Below are 25802 nucleotides of genomic sequence, written 5' to 3'. Positions count from 1 at the left end.
TTTGCACACCGGTAAATCGTTAAACACCGGAATCGATAGAAAGATTCGGAATGAAAATTGCAAGCGGTTTTGTATAAATAGTAGGTCATACGTAGCCGTTGGTGGCTACACGTTTAACCGTCTTTCTTTCGACGATAAGCATCGTAGTCAATCTATCAATGCCACGTTTAGTCCCAGGGCAACGCGGAGAAACGATATTAATAGTCGCCCTAAATACTGAACAGTGTTTATCGAGGAATAAGCACCGTTCCGCGGAATCCGTGATTTCAACGCGAGAATAAAACCCTCCACAGCCCGATAAAGACGCCATAACATTTCGTTTGTTCACTCTGTAATATCTGTTATTAAAACGTTCCTTTGGCATCCCTTATTTTCCTCCTTTTTTTTTCTTCTCGCTTACGACCGCGCGGAAACTGGGTCGTTCAACCATTGTTCGATATTATTTATCGCTTTCATTAATTTCTGCTTTATCTCGACTCTTTCGGATTCACCTGTAACTTTTCAGCGGGATCAATTATCCTAGAAACGTGTAAGCATCGACGCTTATTCATTATTTCTTTTCTTTCCTTTCAGCCTTTCAAACTGTTCAATGTTTATGCTTGTATAGGCAGACAGAAAGGTACTTGCTCAAATTTTTTGTACTAGTACAAATTATTATGTACAATATTATAATATTATGCACTTTTTTCAGATTTAGAATAGGAAAGAATTCAATGAAATAATATTTTTTCATTTTTAATTGATACTAAGTTTATAGCACAGTTTAAAAATTTTCAAGTACATGTCCTTGAAACTTTCAAATGTCCAAATCTAACAATTTAAAAATACACTTATGTGGAACATAAATCGACGATGTAAATGTCCACATTTCTGAATTTTCGTTCAAAATTAAATTAGAACTGCCGTCAATAAAAATCTGAAAAATGTATTTCTCCAGACATAATAGAAAGAATATGTAGAAAGAATGCGAGTGCAAGCAGAAAGAACAGAACACGTAGAAAGAACCTGAATGCAAGTAGAAAGAACAGAACACGTAGAAAGAACCTGAATGCAAGTACAAAGAACATAAAGAATACGAAGGAGTGGAAGGAACATAAAGGCAATCTCAGTGTCGAAAGAAACGAGTAAAAAAGAATCGATAGAAATGACGAGAGCGTAGCATAAGCCCTTTCCGTTTTAATTATCCCGGATAATTAATCGTCGTAGAGGGTGTACCAGTTCGTGCACGCAAACGCATCAACCCGGCATACGTGGTGGTGCTTCTAATTACAAAACGGAAGTTGTACGCTGTCGGTAAGATCGTGCTTCCTGTAGCCGCAGCAGCAGCCTCGTTAGCCGTTTGCTACGTGATATTGTTTCCCATAGACACGAGCGTACGCCGCGTACACACCCTCTTCTCTCTATGCACTTATATGCATCTCGGGCTAATCAGCAACCCTATGTGTGCGCGTATGCGATTCACCAAACATCTTAGACCGAAGTTACGCTTTCCCGTTTACCAGACGTTATCGTCAAACACACGATTACTCTCTGAATCGCTTCACGTTACTACTGTAGTTCTTATTTGTTTGCTGCTTGATTCAACGTGGATGATGTAGGTTATGGGCCATTTGTGATGCATACAGAGTTTTTGATGTAGATTTAATTGCGAGTGGGAACAATTGAGGGTGTTTAAATATGGAGACTTCGTTTCGATTTTATTTGCACTCGCGGTGCACCGATGACTCACTCGTGACGCACTGATGACGCACTAGTGACATACTCGTGACGAATTTAGGACGCACTCGTGACGCACTTATGACGCACTAGTAACTTACACGTAATGCATTTATGACGCACTTGAGACTTACACTTGACGCGCCTATGACGCACTCGAGACTTCCACGTGATGTACCTATGATGCATTCGTGACACACTGATAACGCAATTATGACGCACTTGTAATGCCCTTATGATGCAATCATGACGCACTTCTAACTCACTCGTGACGCACTCATAACGCACCTGCAGTTCAACGACATCAGACCTATATTTTCAACGCAATGTGATTCTGGGTTCAATCGTGATTATGGACTGCACGATCAAGGGTCTTCAAATGTGGAGTCTTCCTAACATTTCGACTTTCTTTATTTGCCTCCACATTGTAGCAATAATTAGTTAGCTACAACTGACGCAACTGCCTAGAGAATCGTAGGTGAAGAGGTTAGTGTCCATACGATTATTGTTCGTCTCTTGCCATATAACATCGTGACGCACTCGTGACGCACCCTGCAGTTCAAACGTCATCAGACCTATATTTTCATCGCAATTTGATTCTGGGTTCAATCGTGATTACGGATTGCACGATCAAGGGTCTTCAAATGTGGAGTCTTCCTAACATTTCGACTTTCTTTATTTGTCTTCACGTTGTAGCTGTAATTAGTTAGCTACGAATGACGCGTCTGCCTAAATCATAGGTTAACCCCTCGCATGATGTATTTGTGAGGTGTGTCAGTCAGAACTGATCACAGCTACAATATTACAGATAAAGAAAGTTTAGATGTTATGTCAATCTGGTATTTTGCAAACGTTGACTGTGCAAATTATTGGACTTGAACTCCAAATTGAACCGCATTCAAAATTCGAGTAAAATTGATCGTATTGAACTACGAGTGTGTCATAAGTGCGTCGTCAGTGCGTCACGAGTGCGTGATAAGTGCGTCACGATTGCGTCATAAATGAGTTAAGAGTTAGGCCATTAAAAAGCATTGAAACAGTATCGAAACGTGCATTAAGTGTCATCTAGAACATCAGTCGAACCAGTCTCTCTATCAATCACGGAAATCGTATTCGAACATTCTAATAGTCGGTCGATTGTTCGAGATTGCTATTAATTCGTTCAACGAACCGAGCTGCATCCTTTACGAGCGTCTATCCTTCGTCGCTTGGCACGACGTCGCCCGTCAGTTGGACTCACTCCAAATTGAATCCATTTAAATACTTGGCCTTCTTGTGCCTTCTGGCACCTTTTAATTCTCGATTTTATGAGAATCTTCGATCGTTAAAAGCCCTCGGTGAAAAACCTATTAATGCACAGCGTGTCTCCTTCGGAGACTGTCTCTTTCTGGATACTCTGCTTTTCAGCGGACCGATAGAATGAAATTCTGTTCGATATAGTCGCTTAAGTTCCTAGGTAGAATTTTCTTGTGTACTCGTCCTCTTAATTTTCGGCTAATTATGATCATTGACTCAAATCTTTTCGATTATGATCGTGTTACTTGGTGTTAATTGGTGTTAATTATAAATGATTATAATTCAGACTGATTGTAAATGAATATAATTTATTCTGATTGTAAATGATTATAATTTATATTGATTATAAATGATTATAATTGATATTAATTAAAAATGAATGTAATTCAGATTGATTATAAATGATTATAATTTATATTGATTATAAATGATTATACTTGATATTAATTAAAAATTAATGTAATTCACATTGATTATAAACGATTATAATTTATATTGATTATAAATGATTATAATTTATATTAATTAAAAATGATTATAATTTATATTGATTATAAACGAGTATAATTGACATTAATTATAAACGAACATAATTCATATTCATCTTAAACGAGTATAATTAACGTTCATATTCATATTCATATATGAAAATCAGAGAAACAATTGCAAATTCTAAAACAACACAAACAGAATAAAAATGAAAACGTCCAAAGGTGTAAACCGGTATCGCAGCCATTAAGCGACGTGTTTGTACGATCGTCTCGCGAGAAGGAGAGCGCGAAATGAAACCGAGCTGCTCGTTTGGAGGTTATTTTCGTGGAGGCAGTTACCCGGAAAATTTGCATCTTTTTCTGCTCGTCTTTCCCGGTCGTGGTTCTTTTCATCGTCGAACGAACGACTTGGCCACGAGAGCGACAGGCTAGATAGCACCGTGGCAAATTTCTTGGCGACTCTTATCGCGAACCGGGAGCTACGTTCGTCGTTTGCCGACGTCATTTTCTTTCGACGTACCTCCTGATGTTTTCGAGCGAGACAAATTCTTTTTGTTGAGAGCTCTGTTTTTTACGCGTTGCAATTCGTAATTGCTGTCTAACCTCTTAGGTATGGATGAACTTTTCGCTGGGATGGAATGTATGAAAAGGGTTATTGAATTGAAAGGGTGAGAGGGGCAGTAGAGGGAGCCAGTATGGCGCGACCTAATGTAGAATGTGGACATCATGTGTGATGTAGACATCATGTGTGATGTAGACATCATGTAGGCACCATGTGTGATGCCAAATTTTCAAGATCTCCCAAGTACCCATCTCACCAAATCCCAAAAGTTCGAAGACCGATGAATAATCAGTTTTAAAGCGTTTGTAAAAAAAAGCTGACAGAAAAAATGTGAGCGTTTGAGGTTCATTAAAAATAATTGAAGCTCAAAGCGGAATCCGGGTCGTCCTTCAATAACAAATCGACGATCGTCGATTTTGAAAATAGGTCAGCGGAGAAACAGGGAGACGCGTAACGAGCCGAACGAAACAAAGAAATAAACTCTGTCGAAAATCACGGTTCTCGTTCGAATGACAGCAATCGAGATCCAGCTCTCTTTTTCTCTCTGTCGTTGCACTTACGCTCGATTGCGAATTAATTAACTTACGCGAAACAAAACATATGTAACTCAAGTATTATCCAATAACGGAAGCAGATGGTTGTTGTATGAGGGTCACAAGTAAATCTGTGGCAAACTGCTGTTCAACGATCGAACACGAGTTTCGTTTACACGTTTAATCGTTCTACCGATTCTTTCACGGTGGGTGGGGAACGATCGATGTCTATCTATTTTATTTGCTTGGTTTGAGGACTTTCGGTGTTGGGGACTTTTGGGGTATATAGGAGACGTGTGACTTTTGGGATTTTGGTGGTTTGGAAGGTTTGGAATTTGGGGCGAGTGGATCTTAGGAGATTTTAGAAAGTTGGCAAGATGGGACATGTTGGAAATTTGAAGATTTGAGGGTTGGGACTTTGGGGGTTCAGAGTTGACAAGTTTGGGACTTCTAGAACTTAAGAGGTATGGAACTTTTGGAAATTGGAAACAGTGGGATTTGGAGGTCGTTAGAAATTAGACAAGTTTGGGACTCCTGGAATTTGGAGATTGATGAGTTATGAAGATTAGTACTTTGGTGTTTAGAGTTCACAAGTTTGGAACATGCAGAATTTAGGTGGTTTGAGGAAGAATTTGAGAATGTTGGATCTGAAGCAAATGCACACACATGCATCTCCTAATCTAATGTGACCAGGTCAAACCCTAATGCAGTCAAATTTAATAAAATTAATCAATGAATCTCTCCCATCAAACTGAACCTAAAGTAACATAAACTTAATCCATCTAATATCTAAATTAATCAGTAACCCAACACAATCTCATCTAATCCTACATATACTAATACCTAACTAGTCTCACCTAATGCAACAGAATCTCATCTTCCATAACCTAATCTAGTTCCACAAAGTTCAATTTATCCTACTGCAGTCTAACCTCCGACCCGAAAAAGTTTGATTGTAAAATTCAAAAGGGTGTGACTAGCCCTATGTGGATATCGAGTTTCAAACGAAAGACAAGCATGCCAAACACGACGCTGGATCGTACGTCATGCAGAAACGAAGAAGAGCTCACTCGTCGATTTGACGGGAGTAAATGGGTGTAGCTATGTGGCGAACGGCATGCTGCCAGGAATAAGAGGAGACAAGAGAGACACGAAGCTGCTGCCTCTTACATGTTTCGGATAAACAGACCGCTAAAAAGATGTTGCTTCCTAGGAGACCTCTTCAAGATGCGACGAGAGTGCTAGTTATTTTAGATTCATGCAAAATTCGTGTTTCGACGGAATATCTGTCGAAAGATGAGTATACACGAGTGTCGAGTGAAGCTTTTCTATGGACGTATTATTATGGTGATATTTGGGGATAAGTCACGACGCGTTGAAATCACAGCGCGTCGATATCACAACGCATCAAAATTACAACGCGTTGAAATTACAACGCATCGAGATTACGACACGCCAAAGTTACAGCGCGTCGAAATTGCAACGCATCAAAATTACAGCGCGTCGAAATCGCAACGCGTCAAAATTACAACGCGTTGAAATCATAACGCATCGAGATCACAACGCGTCAAAGTTACAGCGCGTCGGAATCACAACGCATCAAAATTATAACGCGTCGAAATCACAATGCATCGAAATCACAACGCGTTGAAATCGCAGCGCATCGAAATTACAGCGCGTCTAAATCACAACGCATTGAGATTACGACACGTCAAAATTACAGCGCGTCGAAATTGCAACGCATCAAAATTACAGCGCGTCGAAATCACAACGCGTCAAAGTTACAGCGCGTTGAAATCACAACGTATCGAGATTACGACACGTCAAAGTTACAGCGCGTCGGAATCACAACGCATCAAAATTACAACGCGTCGAAATCACAATGCATCGAAATCACAACGCGTTGAAATCGCAGCGCGTCTAAATCACAACGCATCGAGATTACGACACGTCAAAGTTACAGCGCGTCGAAATTGCAACGCATCAAAATTACAGCGCGTCGAAATTGCAACGCATCAAAATTACAGCGCGTCGAAATCGCAACGCGTCAAAATTACAACGCGTTGAAATCATAACGCATCGAGATCACAACGCGTCAAAGTTACAGCGCGTCGGAATCACAACGCATCAAAATTATAACGCGTCGAAATCACAATGCATCGAAATCACAACGCGTCAAAGTTACAGTGCGTCGGAATCACAACGCATCAAAATTATAACGCGTCGAAATCACAATGCATCGAAATCACAACGCGTTGAAATCGCAGCGCGTCTAAATCACAACGCATCGAGATTACGACACGTCAAAGTTACAGCGCGTCGAAATCGCAATGCATCCATACCACAGCGCGTTGAAATCACAACGCGTCAAAGTTACAGCGTGTCAAAGTTACAGCGCGTCGAAATCGCAACGCATCAAAATTACAGCGCGTCGAAATCACAACGCGTCAAAGTTACAGCGCGTCGAAATCACAACGCATCAAAATTACAGCGCGCCGAAATCACAACGCGTTGAAATCACAACGCATCAAAATTACAACATCAAATTCATGCATTAAGTATCTTACAAAGAATTCATAATGTTCGACCAATCTAAAGAATAAAATTTAAAATTCCATCTACTGGAACTCTCCTTCGAAACCTCTTCGCGAGAAAGTAGTCGCGTTATTCGAGAACGGTTCCGAGTCATCTGGGGAATTGTCGTTTTATTACAAGGTAAATCCGCGGCGTTATAGCCAATCACCCCGTACCTCGCTAAAAATCCGTTTTCAAACGATATCGAGTTTCGCCCTTTTCCATTACCATCCGATGCAATTGAATAGTAATTTGGCATTCGGTGTATCCCGTTGACGTCTGATCCTCGAACAGTCTATTATCCACTCCATTTAACCTACACTTCAAGAATATCCTATCTAAATTGATTCATTAAATAAAAAACACCGTTCATCTTTCTAATTCACTTTATATCAATTTTTAATTGAAAATTCAAACGATCTTCAATATTCCTCTTCTTTTCTTACTTTATAAAATTAAGTAATAAATTGCAGATATTAAAAATTTACATATTTCAATAACTTTTCTGTCAAATATTTTTATCTACTATTCGTTGAATTTAACGCGTGATTTTAATGCTTTGTGATTTCGACGCGTTGTGATATCAACGCGTTGTTATTTCGATGCGTTGCGATTTCAACGCGTTGTGATTTCGACGCGTTGTAGTTTTCAAGCGTTGTGATTTCGACGCGTTGTAATTTTTTATGCGTTGTGATTTCGACGCGTTGTAATTTTCAAGCGTTGTGATTTCGACGCGTTGTAATTTTTTATGCGTTGTGATTTAGACGCGTTGTAATTTTCATGCGTTGTGATTTCGACGCGTTGTAATTTTCATATGTTGATTTCGACGCGTTGTAATTTTCATGCGTTGTGACTTCGACGCGCTGAGGTTTCGACGCGTTGTAATTTTAACGCGCTGCGGTCTTAGCCCTCTGTAACTACGAAGCGTTGTAATTTCGGCGCGCTGTAGTTTTAATGCGCTGTGACGGCGACGCGTTGTAATTTTGACGCGTTGTGCCTATGATGCGTTGTAATCTTGCCGCGCTGTAATTTTGACGCGTTGCATTTTAGATCGCTTTGTATTTTTGGCGTGCTGTACTTTGAACGCGTTGTAATCTCAGCGCTTTGTAATTTCGTCGAGCTGTAATTTCAACACATGTAAATCCATCGCGCTGTAATTTCGAACTGATATAAAATCAACGCATTGTAGTTGGATTCCTTGCAATCACAACAAATTGAAATTTCACCCAATAAATTTCTGAGCGCTCCAACATCAACGAGTTGTATTCCTACGCCCCCAGTTCAACGTACTGTGATATTGAATCGTAAATTCAATGCCCCTAATTTCGAAGAATTATAATTACCGTAATTACTCGTAATCTCCACCCACTGTAATTGCGACGCGACGCAATCCCTCCATAAATAGTAATTCCTAGAATACCGTATACAAACCTCGCAGAAAACAAAACATAGACCCGGAGTGTCTTGAAAACGCATAAAAGCCATTGTATCGCATTCGTATCTCGTCGACAATGAAGTTACGGGTATCGTTGTAAAAGCTTGCGTTCTATCTTGTGCCATTTTTTTTAAGCTTTATTTTAGTTTACCATCCAGCTCGTTAATCCGCAGCGTGGAAATCCGTGAACCGTGCAACAAAAGCAACGAAAGGAAACGACCTCGGACGTATCGGCTACACAATCGATACACGGCAATAGCCGCAACGACGACGGCTACGACGTCAACGCCCTACAGTAATTTGCCGTCTCATATTTCCGTGCTCATTAACCGACCCTGCTTACCAAAGAACATATTGTACGCGAGATTTTCTGAAAATTGGATGGATTTCGCGGGGTTCCGAGATGACGCTTCGAGGAGGGACAAGTGGGAGGTTATGAATAGACGGACGACGTAAAAACGTTTGATGTGAAAGTGGGGACTTTTTGAGGATCGTCGAAATTATTGAAATTGAGCTTTACAGGGTTGAGGATGGGTAGTTGAGGATTGGCTGGTTTTTTGAGATTGAAAGTTTCTTTTACTGGACTTGGGGAAATAGAGTTGGAGGATGAAGGTGATGGATTAGAGGAAGCGCAGCTAGGGTGTGTTACGTGGAGTTTGGATATTTTGTTCTTATAAGGTTTGGCAGTTTTTGAAATTGATTTTTGGCAATTTTGGGACTTGGATTTTGGCAATTATGGGGCTTGGATTCTTGGCAAATTTGGGACTTGGATTTTAGGCAAATTTGGGACTTGGGTTTTTGGCAATTTTGGAACCTAGGTTTTTGGCAATTTTGGGACTTGAATTTTGGCAATTATGGGACTTGGGTTCTTGGCAATTTTGGGACTTGGATTCTTGGCAAATTTGGGACTTGGATTTTAGGCAATTTTGGGACTGGGATTTTTGGTAATTTTGAAGCTTGGATTCTTGGCAATTTTGGGACTGGGATTTTTGGTAATTTTGGGGCTTGGATTTTTGGCAATTTTGGGACCTAGATTCTTGCCAATTTTGGGCCTTTGGTTTTTGTCAATTTTGGGACTTGGATTTTTTGCAATTTTGGGACTTACATTTTTGGCAATTTTATGACTTAAACTTTTGTCAATTTAGGATTGCAAAGTTGTTGACATTTTGAGATGTAATTTTTTAGAAATTTTAGAATTTGCACCTCTGAAATTTTGGGACTTGAATTCCTAAGAATTTAGTAATGTAAATTAGAAGCGAAATTTTTAATTTTTTTTTGAACCCGTAGAAATGTTAGTTAGAATGTATGTATTCTTCCATTCATGAATTTAGAATTTAAAAATCTGTATTTATGAAAATGTAAATATTACTGCAATTGTTGAAGTAAATGTTAATGTAAATATTGAGGTTAATGTTAAGGTAAATGTTAAGGTAAATGTTAAGATAAATGTTAATGCAAATATTAATGCAATTGTTGAGGTATATGTTAATGTAAATGTTGAAGTAAATATTAAGGTAAATATTCAGGTAAATCTTAGTGTAAATGTTGAAGTAAATGTTAATGTAAATATTGAAGTAAATGTTAAGGTAAATGTTAATGCAAATATTAATGGAATTGTTAATGTAAATATTAATGGAAACATTAAGATAAATGTTAAAGTAAATATTAACGCAAATGTTACTGCAAATATTACTATAAATATTAATAATATTAACATAAATATTAATAACGTCAATACAACTAAAAACAGTGTATCTAGAAACTCTAATTCGATACAGTAAATAATCCACCGTTATCATCAAACAACTCTCATTGACAGTATGTACCAACTGATTATTTTATGAAAACCAATTAACAAACTGTAGTTTACAGAGTCCCGGTGTGCGCGTTAGCAATCAATAAAGATTTCGCTCGTAAATAACAGCCGATGTAATCAGTTAATGGCGTTCGTTGATTCGATCGTTCGCAAATAACCCCAGCAGCGGCATTTCTCGAAATAATCGATGAATCGCGTCTTGCTTTCCCGAAGAAACTTTAATGCGATACAAAAGCGGGATAAACCGGGAAAAAATAGGATTTCCATTATCGACGAAGAAATCGTTTTCCAGCGATTCCTCGGTATGCTCGCGGAAACACGTTGAGCGGATTTATTGTCGGAAACTTGCGTGAAATGGATTTTCTCTGGTGATCGTGGCCTTGAAGCGTCGTATCCCGCGGGACCTCGAAACGACACCGACAGAATGAACTTCGTATCCGAGAGAGTATATATCGAAAGCGCATCAAAAGCTTTCCATAGCAGAAACGGCTATTCTGCTACGGAGACGTCTCGGATCAACATACCGAATGGAATTGAAAAATCTCCAGTCGAATTCCCTTCTCCAGGAATACCTCTCATAAACTTACATTACTCGACTTCCTGATCGATCCGATCTTCGATAAATTCTCGGACGGGGATCTTATTACGTTCGTTATTCTGACGACTTCGAACTATGTATTGCTCTTTGTGAGCTTCTTTTCTCGATCAAAGTTGTATGAACGAGTTTGGCAAGAGTCTAATAATGAAATCAATTCTCAAGTTTAACATTTCGCTGACTGATCTAATATGGAGCTAATTTGACAAATATTCTTTTGGATTCAATTTTATGGAACGATTAGAACTTTTGTTCTTGATACAATATTAATACAAAGAAAGTCTAAATGTTCTGTCAATTTGACTATGCAAAATATTGGATTTGAACTCCAAATTGTATTGTATCAAATATTATAGCAAAATTGATCTTAGCTGCCGCACAAGTGCATTATAAGTGCGTTACCAGTGCGTCACGATTATGACACGAGTGCGTCATAGGTATGTCACGATTAAGACACGAGTGCCGCATAAGTGCTCATTGGTGCGTCACGAGTGCGTCATAGGCGCCTCATGAGTGTGTCATCAGTGCGTCACGACTGCGTCATCAGTGCGTTACGACTGCGTCATCAGTGCGTCATGAATGCGTCATGGGTGCGCCACATGTAAATTTCGAGTGCGTCATAGGTGCGTCACGTGTGTCTCGAGTGCGTCATAGGTGCGTCATGACTGCGTCGTAAATGTGTTATAGATGCGTCACATGTGAGTCTCGAGTGCGTCACGAATGCGTCGTAGGTGCGTCGCGTGTAAGTCTCGAGTGCGTCACGACTGCGTCGTCAGTGCGTCACGAATGCGTCATAGGTGCGTCGCGTGTAAGTCTCGAGTGCGTCACGACTGCGTCATCAATGCGTCACGTGTAAGTCGTGAATGCGTGATGGGTGCGTCACCAATGCGTCATGTGTGCGTCATAAGCGGGTCACATGTAACACAAGGAACCGAAGTCCGAGTACATCAAAAGACTCCATCCAAACGTAGTTAAATAACAATGAAAAACCCATGTTTTTTAATACGACAATCAATATAAGATTGAACATAACGTGAACATAGAATTTCTCGACTACCTCGATGCAGAACATCGCGAAATTCAGTTGGTTCTGACAGGGAAACGGCGATCAGTTTGTATTCCCGCGACGGTATCGATCGAGTATGTTTTCTTTCCCGTCGGATAACGTCGAAGATTGTCGGATGAAAATTCGCGGAATTCGGTGCGGCCGGGATATCTAACAGGCGTGGAGACAGGATCCGTGGAAGGAGATTTGACAAATGGTTTTATCCGGCAGTTGACGCCTCGGTTGACGCCCGTACGTGCAGCTGACACGTGTCGCGTGTGTCGCCTCGTGTGACCCCGGTTCCCAATGGGAACCTGAGAATATGTCATTCCTCGACGTTCGTGAAATGGATGGTGCGGCTTGACGCACCCTCGATGCTGAAATTTCGGACCAGAAGGTGATATGCCGATGCCGTTTCTATATCACCCGGGTACCGATTTCACGCTCTTTCATCTGCGCTAGTTTGCCCGAAACAATTTCTTCGACGATCGAATTACTCGGACGCTGGACAGATTCGATGGGACTGTGATTTAAGGCGGCTGTTTTATTGTGAGCGATACGAGATTGGTCATATAAGTGATTGGTCGTATAACGGACCGAACGAGGCTGCCATGTGCAGCTCGCAGATTCGGTATTTGAGGAGGGAACGTGTGGAGAAGACGTTTGTGGGGTTTTGGAAATTTTAGGGTTCGGAATTTAGGGGTTTTGGGGGCGTGGAGAATTGGAAACTTTAGGGGTTGGAATTTAGAGACTTTGGGGAAGTGGAGATTTGGAAATTTTAGGGCTTGGAATTTTGGGATTTTAGAGGGGTGGAGTATTGGAAATTTTAGGGGTTGGAATTTAGGGACTTGGGGAAGTGGAGATTTGGAAATTTTAGGGGTTCGAATGTAGGGATTCTGGGGACGTAGAGAATTGGAAATTTTAGGGTTTGGAATTTTGGGATTTTGGAGTTGCAGACATTTGGAAATTTTAGAGCTTGAAATTTGGGAATTTGAGGATGTAGACATTTGGAAATTTTAGGGTGTGGAATTTAGGGATTTTTGGGGGTGTAGACATTTGGAAATTTTGAGGTTTGAAATTTAGGAAATTTGGAATTATAGAGATTTAGAAATTTTAGGGCTTGAAATTTGGGGATTTTGTAAATATAGACATTTGGGAATTTTGGGGGCCTAAAATTTAAGAGTAATTTATAAATCCTCATCTTTAAAACCTTCCAAATAATTCTATCCATGAACATACTACTTTCCCAAATGCAATACAAAAAAATACCAAACTATGCAATTCAGTCTAAAACCTAAAAATTTAAGGAATTCGTGAACCCTCAGTTTAAAAGTTTGCAAAGAATTTTTCCTCTGCCTCATTCACGCTGCCAAGTGCAATAGGTAAAAAAAAAAGATCGAAGCATGCAATATCGGACAATGTTTTAATTAACGTTAGGTCGGGGAACATGGCCGCGTGTTTGGCGTTGCGTGTCGAGCATGGCATGCAGGGAAAATTGAGCTTGAAAAGCGATCAAGAACGGCGGTGTCGGTCGAAAAGTAGGGGAAACGGGGTTGCAGGGGGTGGTATAGTACGTGGTGAACTCACTAATTGCAAAAACTTACTGTAACAACGTCCACGTTGTTCTTCGAACCGTTCTTTCGCCGGCAAAGAAATTGCGGACCAGCTGAAACACACGATGTATTTGGCCAGCTTGGACCGTTGCTCGTTCACGCGTCATCAGGTGTTGCTAGTTTAATTAATTTTTGCTTCTGTCAATATCCAGGTTTCCTTTGTTTGATCGGCTGAGAATTGCTGTTCTTGGTAAACATTGCTGTTACGTGATCTGCAACGAAATTTTATATCTTAACTTTGTTATGCAATAAGACCTTTTTTGGAATATTTTAAGGGCGGTTGTGGATTATTATAGGATGGAGGTATTTGTCAGTTCTTAGTTTTTGGCATTTACAGATTACTATGTTATTACATTCCTAGGTCACTGACTTTCTGTGTCTACACATCCACATATTCGTAGATCAATGTATTAGGTTGTCTACATATGTCACATGTGGTTGGCCACATATGTCTACGTTACCATATATTTATGACCTATGTATACATCACTTCATAGCTTCCTATGTTCCTAGATTTCTATGTTTCCAGATTATTATGTCAGTGATTCTCTGTGACCTTACATCCACATATTCATAGAGCAACACATATGGTCCACATATGTCTAGGTAACTACGTTACCAGATCTTCACATCTTATATACACATCAGTTCCTAGTTTCCTATGTTTACAGATTCATATGTTCCTAGATTCTTATCTCACTGACTTTCAGTGTCCCTACATCCACATATTCATAGAGCAACACATATGATCCACATATGTCTAGGTAACTACGTTACCAGATCTTCACATCTTATATACACATCAGTTCCTAGTTTCCTATGTCTACAGATTCATATGTTCCTAGATTCTTGTCTCACCGACTCTCTGTGTCCCTACATCCACATATTCGTAGACCATGTCCTTATACTCACATGTTCCACATAACCACATTACCAGATCTATGTTTTTATATCTTCATACCCAGATGTTTACGTCCTGTCCTCATGTTTTTATATATCTCCATTAATCCTAAAATACAAAAGTCACCTTATGTACGAACTTTGCTTATATACCTCTAAATAATCATAATCAAAGCGAACAGCGACTGCATAAAATATAGAAGCGGCGATTAACCGTAACGTTTACAAATGACAAGAATAAGGTAGTCGATATTTCAGTGAGGCCATCGTGTTTCATGGTGAAACGTCGGATCAATTACACGGTTCATTCTGTTCACGAGCGATTGTAGGTCCCGGCTCCGCTTCTAATACAGGGCCAATTAACCCTCTGTCCGCTTTCGTGTCCTTTGTACCCCGGTACATATGATCGAATTATCCCTTTCGACTTCCGTACAACTTCTGCGTGAATTATTTTTCATCTAGACGAACACAGGAAACATTGTATAATCGCCGTATCGTTTAATCAGCTTACGATTAAATTTAACGCGAAAGCACGGTTAGTTAAACCGGGGGATAATTGACTGCCACTCGGATTGATTCTTTCGCGAACGGGATACATCTCTCAATTAATTTCGCCGCCGGCACCTGAATAAAGATTAATTACGTGCTTTATCATACTTTTCCCGTGGAACTTGCGGGGAAAAACGTTCGATCGGACTGTAACTCCTGGCCGAAGTTAAATTTACTTAGAGCATAGTTAGATCGTCGAAAGATAAATTAATTGGGGTGGTTCGTGTTTGATCGTGGACACTTCCTACCTAATATTTGATATTAGAATTTCATTTCCTCGATACGACCTCGACGCGTTAACTATTAAATGATCTCTGAAACATGAGATATTAATTGTAGTTGAATACGAAGTTAAATTATCGAATCTATATCGCTTCGGAACGTTACGTTACATAGAGTAATTCATTTATGTAAAATTCGACGAGTCGGTCGATATCCTTATTATACTAATAACACTCATTATAATTTCATATCTAATATTTATTATTGGACCTGTATTATAATCACGTTCGAAATTCTACATGTTGCGATGATAATTATAAGTATGATTATTCAATGTATGATAATTGCAATTATTCAGAATACTAACGCTTAATTTCACAGTTTCATTTGTCGAACTTTGTAATTTATGTATCGTTTCAAATATCTATGACATAGCAACACAGACATTTTTAAATACAGACGCAATCTAGGGATATTGGGGTCTAGGAATATTCGAATCTAGGGATATTGAGATATGGCGATTTTTGGAATCTGGTAATATTGGGATCTGGGGATTTTTTTATGTAGTGATATTGGAATTTAGGGATTTTGGGAACTAGTGATTTGGGGATCTGCGGATTTTTGTATCTAGGGATATTGGGAACTAATGATTTGTGGATCTAGGGATTTTTGTATTTAGGGATATTGGGAATTTAGGGATTTTGGAATCTAGGAATATTGGACTCCAGTGATTTGGGGTTTAGGGATTTTGGAATCTAGGGATATTGGACTCCAGTGATTTGGGGTTTAGGGATTTTGGAACCTAGAGATATTGGACTCCAGAGATTTGGGGATCTAGGGATTTTGGAATCCAGAAATATTGAACTCTAGGGATTTGGGGATCTAGGAATTTGGAATCTAGGGATATTGAACTCTAGGGATTTGGGGATCTAGGAATTTGGAACCTAGTGATATTGGACTCTAGGGGTTTGGGTATTTAGGGATTTTGGGATCTAGGGATAGTGGACTCTGGGGTTTTGGGGATCTTGGGATTTTGGGATGTAGGGTTATTGGACTCTAGGGATTTGGGGATCTAGGGACAGTGGGATCTAGGGATTTTTGGTTCCAGGGGATATTTTATCTAAGGATTTTGGGATCTTGAAATTTTTGAACCTAGGAATTTTTTATCTAGGGATAGTGGGATCCAGGGATTTTGGGAGCTAGGGATATTAGAGTCTTGCGAATTTAAAATCTAATGATTTTAGGATTTTAAAGATGTTGGAACTTTGGAATCTTAAGATCTAGGGATATTCTAGTCCTTAGATTTGAGATTTAGAGAAAATGGCGTCCTATAGCTTCGAAATTTTGCAATTTTTAAATCTTTTAATATTTTTAATAATTATAATCTTGAAATTTTTATATCTTAAGAGTTTGTAATTTTGCAATTTTGGAATCTTGGAATCTATGTTGTATTCTTGGAATGATTAGATTTTGATATCTTTTGAATTCTAAAGTACATATTTTCTTAAGATTTCTCTTTCATATATTTTTTCTATTAAATAACTTATAATCAAACTACATTTTCCACTCTAAGTATTATATTACCTACTACCCTAATACTTCACCCTATTCACGACTACAGTAAAAGTCAATGATCTGTTAATAAGTATCGATAGAATCGAACAGTTAAGTAAGATACAGTATTACCGGTAACTTTCACGTGGAGTATAGGAAACAGAGACATTTAAGAGTTCTGCAATGCGTCGATTACACAGCGGTGGGAAAAGTTTGCAGAAGGTGGAAATTGCACGCGTTGTCGGTGTCGTAAAGATAAAACGCAGCTGGCGTTCCACAAAATAGCGAACAATTCACGAACCATTTATGTTCTTTTTTACATTTACCGTAGATCGTGTAATATCAGCAGAAAGAAACGATCCGCGATCCTGTTAATTCTCCTTACATCGCAGAAAATACGACGTGTCGTGTACTTCGTTTTTATCATAGTATCCCCTTCTTTATTTTTGCACCTTGCTACTGTTAAAGTATTTGCAATCAATTTAATTGAAACATTCAATCAATTTTTGACGTCAAAAATTCATTTTCCAAATCGACACTTTAATTTGCTATTTTAACTTTTAGTATTATTTTATTTACTTTTAATACGTTTTAATATTAACGTGCTATTTTTGAAAGTATCTCTGACGAGGTATGAAAGATCTAAATAATGATTGAAATATTTATTTCAAAATGTTTACAAACATTTCTGTTCAAATGCCCGTAACAGAGTGGAATTAACGACAGCGAAAATAGAGATTCGTTCTTGCTTTTATACTGACCCGTAGCGAAAGTTTCATGGGCCGAACAGCCGCGCTATTCAATACCCTTTAGGGGATTTAAGCAGTGATCGATGAAATCGTTGTGTTTCGCAGCAATTCGCTGCAGGCTTGCCAGTGGTTACGTATGACCGCACGCGTCACTCGTTTGGACATGTTTGAGTATAGCGAAACGCGGCCAAGCGGAATCTCAATTTAATTTGCAATCGATTATACGAGCTGCGTTTTAATGTCACGTAACAACCAAATCCTGTCTGCCTCTGGGTCATATTTCTGCATTACGTCGTTGCGAAAAGCAAAGAAGCAAATTCACGTTACCTGAAATTTCATCAACTTGCAAAATAAGACGTACCTCCCATTTTTCTAAGAAATTTTGTCTCGAATGAAAATACTTGGAGTAACAAGAACGTGTGTTAATGTTGCAGATGTCCTGACAGCGGGCCCCGGGCCACCAGGATGCCGACAGACGACGACTATGGCCGAAGAGAACGTCTCCTACTGCACCAACATCCGATCTCTCAATACGGGCCCTCGTCATCTCCGGTTCCAGGATCGAACACCGGGGCATCCGGAAGCGTGGGCTCGCAGATCGGTTCAACCGGCTCCTCAGACTGTTACAAACAGCAGCAGCAGCAGCAACAGCAACAGCAGCAACAACCAGCGCAACAACAGACGGACCTACGACCGGTGGGCAATGCATCAACCGGTTCTGGGCAGGATCGTTACCAGTCCGAGCAACAGGGTCAAAGTAACGAGCACGTTGATTATGGAGGCCGCGAACGGATGTCCGGCATCGAGCGGCAAGACAAGTCGACGGACAAGCCGACTATCGACGATTTCCCAAAATCCTGCCCGGAGAGCCGCTCGATACAAGCCGGCTGCGAGCGGTTCGGCCATTATCAGAATCAAGAGAGATACGGTCAGTCCTCTCTGCAAACGCACCATCAGTTCACCCCGGGGAGATCGGGCTCGTCGAGCGGGCAAACACTGTCGCAGACGGTTCTGGGCGAGCGTTTTCCACGATTCAACGAGCTGGCCGGGCTGCACGGGGAGCAGAGACTATCGCTGGCCCCGAGCGAACGTTTTCAGCCGGCTGCCGGGGGCGAGTTACGCTTCCACCATTCCGGGAACGAGCTGGTGTCATCGGGGAACGAGTACGCGAACGCCAACATCCTGGTGTCGGGATGCGCGACAAGTCCGTTCTCGTCAGAGACGTTTCCCTCTCCGCCGTCACCGGCGCCCGCGAACGACCGTTTCGTGCCCCCGCCGCCCCTGTCGCCCAGCCCGAGCGAGAAGTACGCCTCGACCCAGAGTCTGGCTGGTTATTCTGCTGTTGATAGGATTCTGCCCCCAAGTTCTCCAAGCGCCCGATATGGCGGCGGCACGGCACCAGGCTCCCCGATGCCAGCTAAGGAACGATTCTCCTCGGCGGAGCGATTACTGGCCAATCAGCAGCCGTCGGGCGGCATGCACGAGTCCAAGGATCAGCAACGATACGCTGGAACCAACGATCGACTGTTGTCCGGCTCGTCGCCGGTGCTGGGAAGTCTACAGGGCGACAGGAGCGGCGTATACGCGGGCAACAAGGACTCCGCTTCGAGATACGGCGCCATCTCCACGGACAGGTTGCTCTCCTCGTCGCCCGTACACGCTCCGGTGCCGGAGAGGTTCGCCGGCAAGTCGACGGACAGGTACATCGGTGATTCGCCCGTTCACGAACGATACCATAGACAGGAGGCGTCGTCCGGCGTTCATCATGATCGTTACACGACGATATCGTCGAACGCCGAGAGATTCCTCTCGAGCTCACCCAATCCAGAGGCCCCGCATCAGCGATACTCGTCGACGGAGAGGTCTCTGCAAGCGTCCAGCGGCGCCAACGAACAGAGACGATTGTACACGGACCGCGGAGTCGAAACGGTTTGCCAGAAGTATACCGATCGATCCAACGGCTCCCCCGTGCCCACGGACTTCGGTAGATACTCCAGCTTTCAAGAAGTCGCCAACACTCAGTCCAGGTACGTCAGCACCGGCGATCGTTTCAACGAGCTCGCGATACAACGGTGCGGTCAGTCGCGAGCCAACGACCGATTCTGCGTGTCCACCGATCGCTATCTGGCGAACTCCTCTCCTGGACACGACGGAAGGCTCACCGGCACCGACTCCAGGTACGCCGTATCCGCATCGTCCACCGAACGACTGCTCTCGGCTACCTCCTCCTCGTCCTCGTCCTCCAGTGACACCGTCGCCAGGTATCACTCATCCTACGCGAACACCACCGTCACGCAATCGTCCTCGTCCAACGACCGCTTCACCTCCATCTCGCCCACACCCGACACCGGAACCGCCACCCTCAGAACCTCGACCGCGAACTCGTCCGCGACCGCGACCGGAACACCCGGTTCCAGCTACCAGACCGCGACCAAGACCGGCGTGGACAAGTACCTCCAGGTGTCGAAGTCTATACAGAGCTACGGTAACGATCGCTACAACGTGGCCAATCCCGGGGATCAGTTCGACAGGCTCAGCCAAGACCGGTACGACAGGTTCTCGAATCCGGTCAGCAACGGGGATCGATTCACACCTTCGACCACCGCTCCTGATCGTTTTCACTCTGCTGCTGATCGATACTCTCCGGCTCGTACCGCGGATAAGTACTTGTCTCTGCCTAAGCCCAAAGACCGATATACCGGTCGCATAACACCGATCTCCTCCTGCGGCACCTCGGTCGCCGCCGCCGCCTCCACCGACCGGACTTATGGCTCGTCCAACGCCACCGGAAGCTACGTACCACCAACGGCCCACACGCCGGTCGAACGATACGTGCCTCAGCCGCCTCCGGAGGTGCTGTACCCGGACAGATACGTCGACAGGTACGTGCCACCCTCGGCACACACGCCGACGGATCGTTACGTGCCCACCAACGATCCCGGTGACCCGTACATGAGACGAGATCTCGGCTTCCACCATCATTACCGGCTACCACCGCCTGCCGGATATCCGTACCATCAGTCGCACTTCCGGCTACGCGGTTTCGCTTACGCGTCACCGGGCCGCCTGGGAGGGAGTCCCGGCTCCAGTAGCTCCAGCAGCTCCGCGTCCAACCAGAGAGACGGTTTCTCCATGTCGCCGTTGTTGAGACCCAAAGTGCGAGCGTCGGCTGTCGAATTCCCGACCACGTCCACCGGTGTCGTCGGACGTCACGTCTGCACCAATCCACCGTCTTGCTGCAACGAGGCTTCCGGGAACGGGAGGTCGTGCTGTCAGGCGATCAGGAGGTCCCTGCCACCTGGAGCCCTACCCTCGATATCCACGCAGTCATCTTGGTGAGTGAAATCTTTATCTTCTGGGTGCTGGGGTAGATCTTAGGATGTAGACTTTTAGGGTACTCTCGAGAGTACCTTAAGCATCTAGTACCCTAAGTACCTAGTCCTTTAAGCAGTGTATGGTGTAAGTTCTGTGTATGTTACAATGTAACATGCAAGTCAAGGAATATGTGCTATGATAACCCCTGCAGGTATTGCATAAACGTTTGATGTCAGGGTCTGAAAGAGTTAGCTACAGTCGGAATTTGTTGAATAGTCATACGCTGTTGCAGGTTGGGTTTCATATCCCACGTGTTGCATACTAGGTGCGTTATATCACCGAGTATTAGATCTGATCTTTATATAGCGTGGGAATTGTATGGGGCGTAAAAAGTTACGAGTGCAAACCACAATGTGTAGACGTATGGTGCGGATTTGTAAATGGTTGACCTTTTTGATGAAACAGATTGCACCACATCCTGAATTATGAAAAATATCAGTAATGAAGGTTTAGGAAAAAACCAATCTATTCCCTTGAGATCTTTCATCCTAGTATAAGAAAAATAACATTGAATATTTTGCGTCTTACACAACAGAAGTAACTAACGATCGAGTGAATCTAACAATGGAGATTTTTTTTTAATGCAAACGTATTACGTTAATCTCAGAAACCGAGGGAAAAATGGGTAGAACGGGGCAAAAAGGAATTAATTGCAGCACAAATGAAAGTCAGCGAACAGATAAAAGGATATTGCACGAGTGGAGAGTTGAGCCGTGTAGTCGAGGATTAAGGAGAATACAGAGGGATCTAGATAATATACGTGTTCCTCGTAATCATACGCTTTAATGTTAAAGCTCGTGAATTAGAACGGGCGAGCTTTAATTGCCAGATGAATGCTATTTACGGCGAGCGAAAGAAGCTGCTATTCACCGAGTGGCTAACGGGGGTTGCGTCGTATGTTAATTTCATTTTCCTTCGATATTAACGCGCCCGGGTTTAACTTTTCACGGTGCGTGAATTCGTGCTGGCCTTAATAACCCGTTGCTGACCACGCGTGCTGCATTTTTGCTCGCTAACCCGGAAGTTTACGCCGTATTGCTCCCTCGATGAAATTGATTAAATTCAACCGATGGTCAACCTTCGATTGAAACGTATTAGGCGCTCACTGGAAATGTCATTTCGCTTCAATCGTTCTCTTTCGATAGCTTCGATAAAAATGATCTCTGTATTGCTTGTAATTTCATTTGCACAAATGTGGCATTTGAGGAATTTGATCTTGGCAGTGCAGTTTGAAGTAGCTGAAGGTTTTGGTGAGGAGTTTGAAGCTTTTGGATTTGGAGATTTGGAGATACAGGAACTTGGGGATTTAGATTATGTTTGGAGGGTTGGAGGGTTTAGGAATTTGGAGAGGCAGGAATTTGGGGAACTTAGGATTTGGGAAATTTAGTTGTCCACTTGGAGCTTTGACGCTTTGGATAATCAAGGATTTAGGAATTTGAAGTGATAGGAATTTAGGGAACTGGGAACTTGGGAAATTTAGTGGTCCATTTGGAGCTTGGATGATTTAGGAATTTGGAGAGGTAGGAATTTGGGGAACTGGGGACTTGGGAAATTTAGTTTTCCATGTGGAGCTTTGACGCTTTGGATAATCAAGGATTTAGGAATTTGAAGTGATAGGAATTTGGGGAATTGAGGATTTGGGAAATTTAGTGGTCCATTTGGAGCTTGGATGATTTGGGAATTTGGAGAGGTAGGAATTTAGAGAATTGAGGACTTAAGAAATTTAGTTGTCCATGTGGAGCTTTGACGCTTTGGATAATCAAGGATTTAGGAATTTGGAGAAGTAGTACTTGTCGACTTGGAAACCTGAATAGTCCATTTAGAACTTTGGGACTTTGAACAATTGAGGATTCAGGTATTTGTAGATAGAGACTTGGGGACTTTGGGATTTGAGTATTTGTTTGGTTGATCATTTGTTAAACAGATATTTGATGTAGCCACCTGGGAATCAGTACATTTGGGAATTTAGGTATTTATGCTTGAAACCGTGGTTTAGTTTTGAACATTCAAATTGAAGTTCCATGAAAATTCAACACGTAAAAGAAATTCAAAAATGATCCCAATAAGCACTCATTAAGACACCATAAAATTGAACCATCTAATAACCTAAAACTCTCTAGAAATGAAACTCCCATAACACAAGTAATGCTTCTAGCATTTAACAAGTGTAACAGTAGGATAAAAGTTGAGGTGTCCAAGAGGACTTTGTTCTACAGGCTAACGATAGAGTTAGTTTAAAAGAACGTTAGTTGAAAATGGACTGGAATATAGGCCGTGTCCACATTTAGCAATGGCGCGGAAGCCGCGGGAGCGTAGAAAGGGTCGTTACTTTCGTGGTAGTAATCAGGTTAATGGAGTATCGTGGCCCACTTTATTTTTTCATCTTCATCGGATCGCGCGTCCCTCTGACTTTCGCGCAAGCCTCTTCCTTTTCTCGCGTTTCAAAGTCAATGATGCATTACAATCCGAAGCTTTAGCTCGCTACCCGGCCACGGAACCTTGCAGATTTTTTAGATGCATTGTCTTCCGCGTGCACGTACGCTTTTCAACAGAGCCATCTTTTCAATTCGGAAAAAGAATAAAGCTACGTTCTACGCAACTCTACCTCCGCTCTTTAGCGCAGTTGCTTATGGACATTGTTGAAAATCTTGTTCCTTTCTATTGGGCCATACATTGTTTCCGATCGTTACTTTTTACCTTAATTACTATCTTTTATATTTTTATTTTTTTTTCTTGCAATACACTATGTCGGTAAAGTAACAGAATTTTTTAAATTTAAGGAAAACATCATCTTTAGGACAATATGTTATATGCTACCATCTTCAAACATCACATATGTGTACCAGCTCATATGTGTAGCACATATGTGAATCAAAACTCACATAAACTGTGCTAAAACAAAATTAGAATTAAAATTAACAGTAACAATAAAGGGTAATAAAATCAATCCTCCCCAATAAAGTACAGTCACAATATGATCACATATGTGTACCAGCTCATATGTGTAGCACATATGTGTACCAAAACTCACATAAACTGTGCTAAAACAAAATTAGAATTAAAATTGAGAGTAACAATAAACGGTAATAAAATGGATCCTCCCCAATAAAGTACAGTCACAATATGATCACATATGTGTACTAGCTCATATGTGTAGCACATATGTGTACCAAAACTCACATAAACAGTGCTAAAACAAAATTAGAATTAAAATTAAGAGTAACAATAAACGGTAATAAAATGAATCCTCCCCAATAAGGTACGATCGCAATATGATCACATATGTGTACCAGCTCATATGTGTATCACATGTGTGTACCAAAACTCGCATAAACAGTGCTAAAACAAAATTAGAATTAAAATTAACAATAACAATAAACAGTAATAAAATGAATCCTCCCCAATAAAGTACAGTCACAATATGATCACATATGTGTAGCAGCTCATATGTGTAGCACATATGTGTACCAAAACTCACATAAACAGTGCTAAAACAAAATTAGAATTAAAAGTAACAGTAACAATAAACAGTAATAAAATCAATCCTCCCCAATAAGGATCACAGTATGATAACAAAATTAGGGTTAACATCTGCACAATTACCCATCAAAGAAGCGAGCAGGTAAATCTAAACGTAGGGTAATTTTAATCCCGTCTCGTTAGCGGCAATTTCCTGTTAACCGGAGGGCTGTTTAATTAAAGTCCAGAAACGGCGTCAGCAAATGTTCGCGCCGGAAAACAGACGGATACCGGGATCGGGACCGGGACAGGGTAGTTCCAGTTGAAGTGTACCGAAAGTTGAGGGCACAATGGACCGACAGTTCCCCTGAAAACCGGGCCGTAGAAGGGTGATTCCTTTCGATCTGAAAGGGTGGAAGAGATTACGTCGGCACGCTCGTTCCGCTGAACGTTCAGTTTGCTTTCGGATATCGGCTTTACCCTCGCGAATTCTCTGCGCGAGTTTACCGAAAGCTTTGTGCTGGCCAAGCCGATTCCGACGTTCCTTCTCTCTGTCCGACTGTCTCGACTTTGTTCCGTCGGGATAAAAAGGGTCTGGCAAATCCGGACGGGTCCACCTCTTCTTCGAGACGTTTCTTTTCTTCGCGCAGTGCTGGATTAAAGGTCTCGGGAGACCGGGACAGGTACAATTATGACTGCAAGGTTGATGTTAATGGTGGCTTTGATAGTCGACTTTGAAGTTAGAGTACTTTAGGTGGGTTTTTTGGGTGGATGTGTTAGTATAATCACGAGGAATAGATATGTGGTAAACACTGCTATGTAGACAAATCTTCATATTTGAAAATTTTCAAATTAACAAATGAACCTTGTTCAACCTCCTTCTAACCTCGAACAATCAAAGCCTAGCAAATAGTCAATTTTTCATACCATTTGCCCCCATTTTCATTTAAACTCGAAGTTATCCGTAAAGAGTTTAATAACATACCCACCCACATAGTTTTTGCGATACAACCGAGAAGACAGGCGATTTAAGCGCGTATTTGATCAGGGAATAGACTTTGGACGAACTTGAAGAAACTTGGTTGTTAGGTTTCATCTTTCATGCATGAGAATTTTCGTTCGGATCAGCCCAGTTTCATGCGAGTTCAGCCGTGTTAGCAACGACGAAGAGCCGCACGATGAAAGTTCGATATCCACGCTCGCGATACAGCTGGATTAACGATGCTATTAGAGCGATGTGCAGGTATTTCTGAAATGAGCTGAGTTAGGATTACAGTTGTATAATTAGAGCGGTACTTGCGAAAAGCTGGACAGTTAT

The 25802-nt window shown here is 41.7% G+C and overlaps 1 protein-coding gene across 4 annotated transcripts in view; it reads left to right on the top strand.

Annotated features, from left to right (window-relative positions):
• The window catches only part of rho-5 (rhomboid-5), a 260083-nt gene that overhangs the window by 101865 nt on the left and 132416 nt on the right, over window positions 1-25802 (top strand). For all 4 annotated transcript variants that reach the window (XM_076534129.1, XM_076534131.1, XM_076534132.1 and 1 more), the window contains one exon: window positions 18085-20985. In XM_076534129.1, coding sequence (XP_076390244.1) covers window positions 18116-20985 — 2870 coding nt within the window. In that variant the 5' untranslated portion in view covers window positions 18085-18115. The remainder of the gene's footprint in view (window positions 1-18084; window positions 20986-25802) is intronic.

The sequence above is a fragment of the Megachile rotundata genome, chromosome 8 (assembly GCF_050947335.1).
Source record: "Megachile rotundata isolate GNS110a chromosome 8, iyMegRotu1, whole genome shotgun sequence".
Lineage (NCBI taxonomy): Eukaryota > Metazoa > Arthropoda > Insecta > Hymenoptera > Megachilidae > Megachile > Megachile rotundata.
This window is presented reverse-complemented; position numbering and strand designations above follow the sequence as displayed.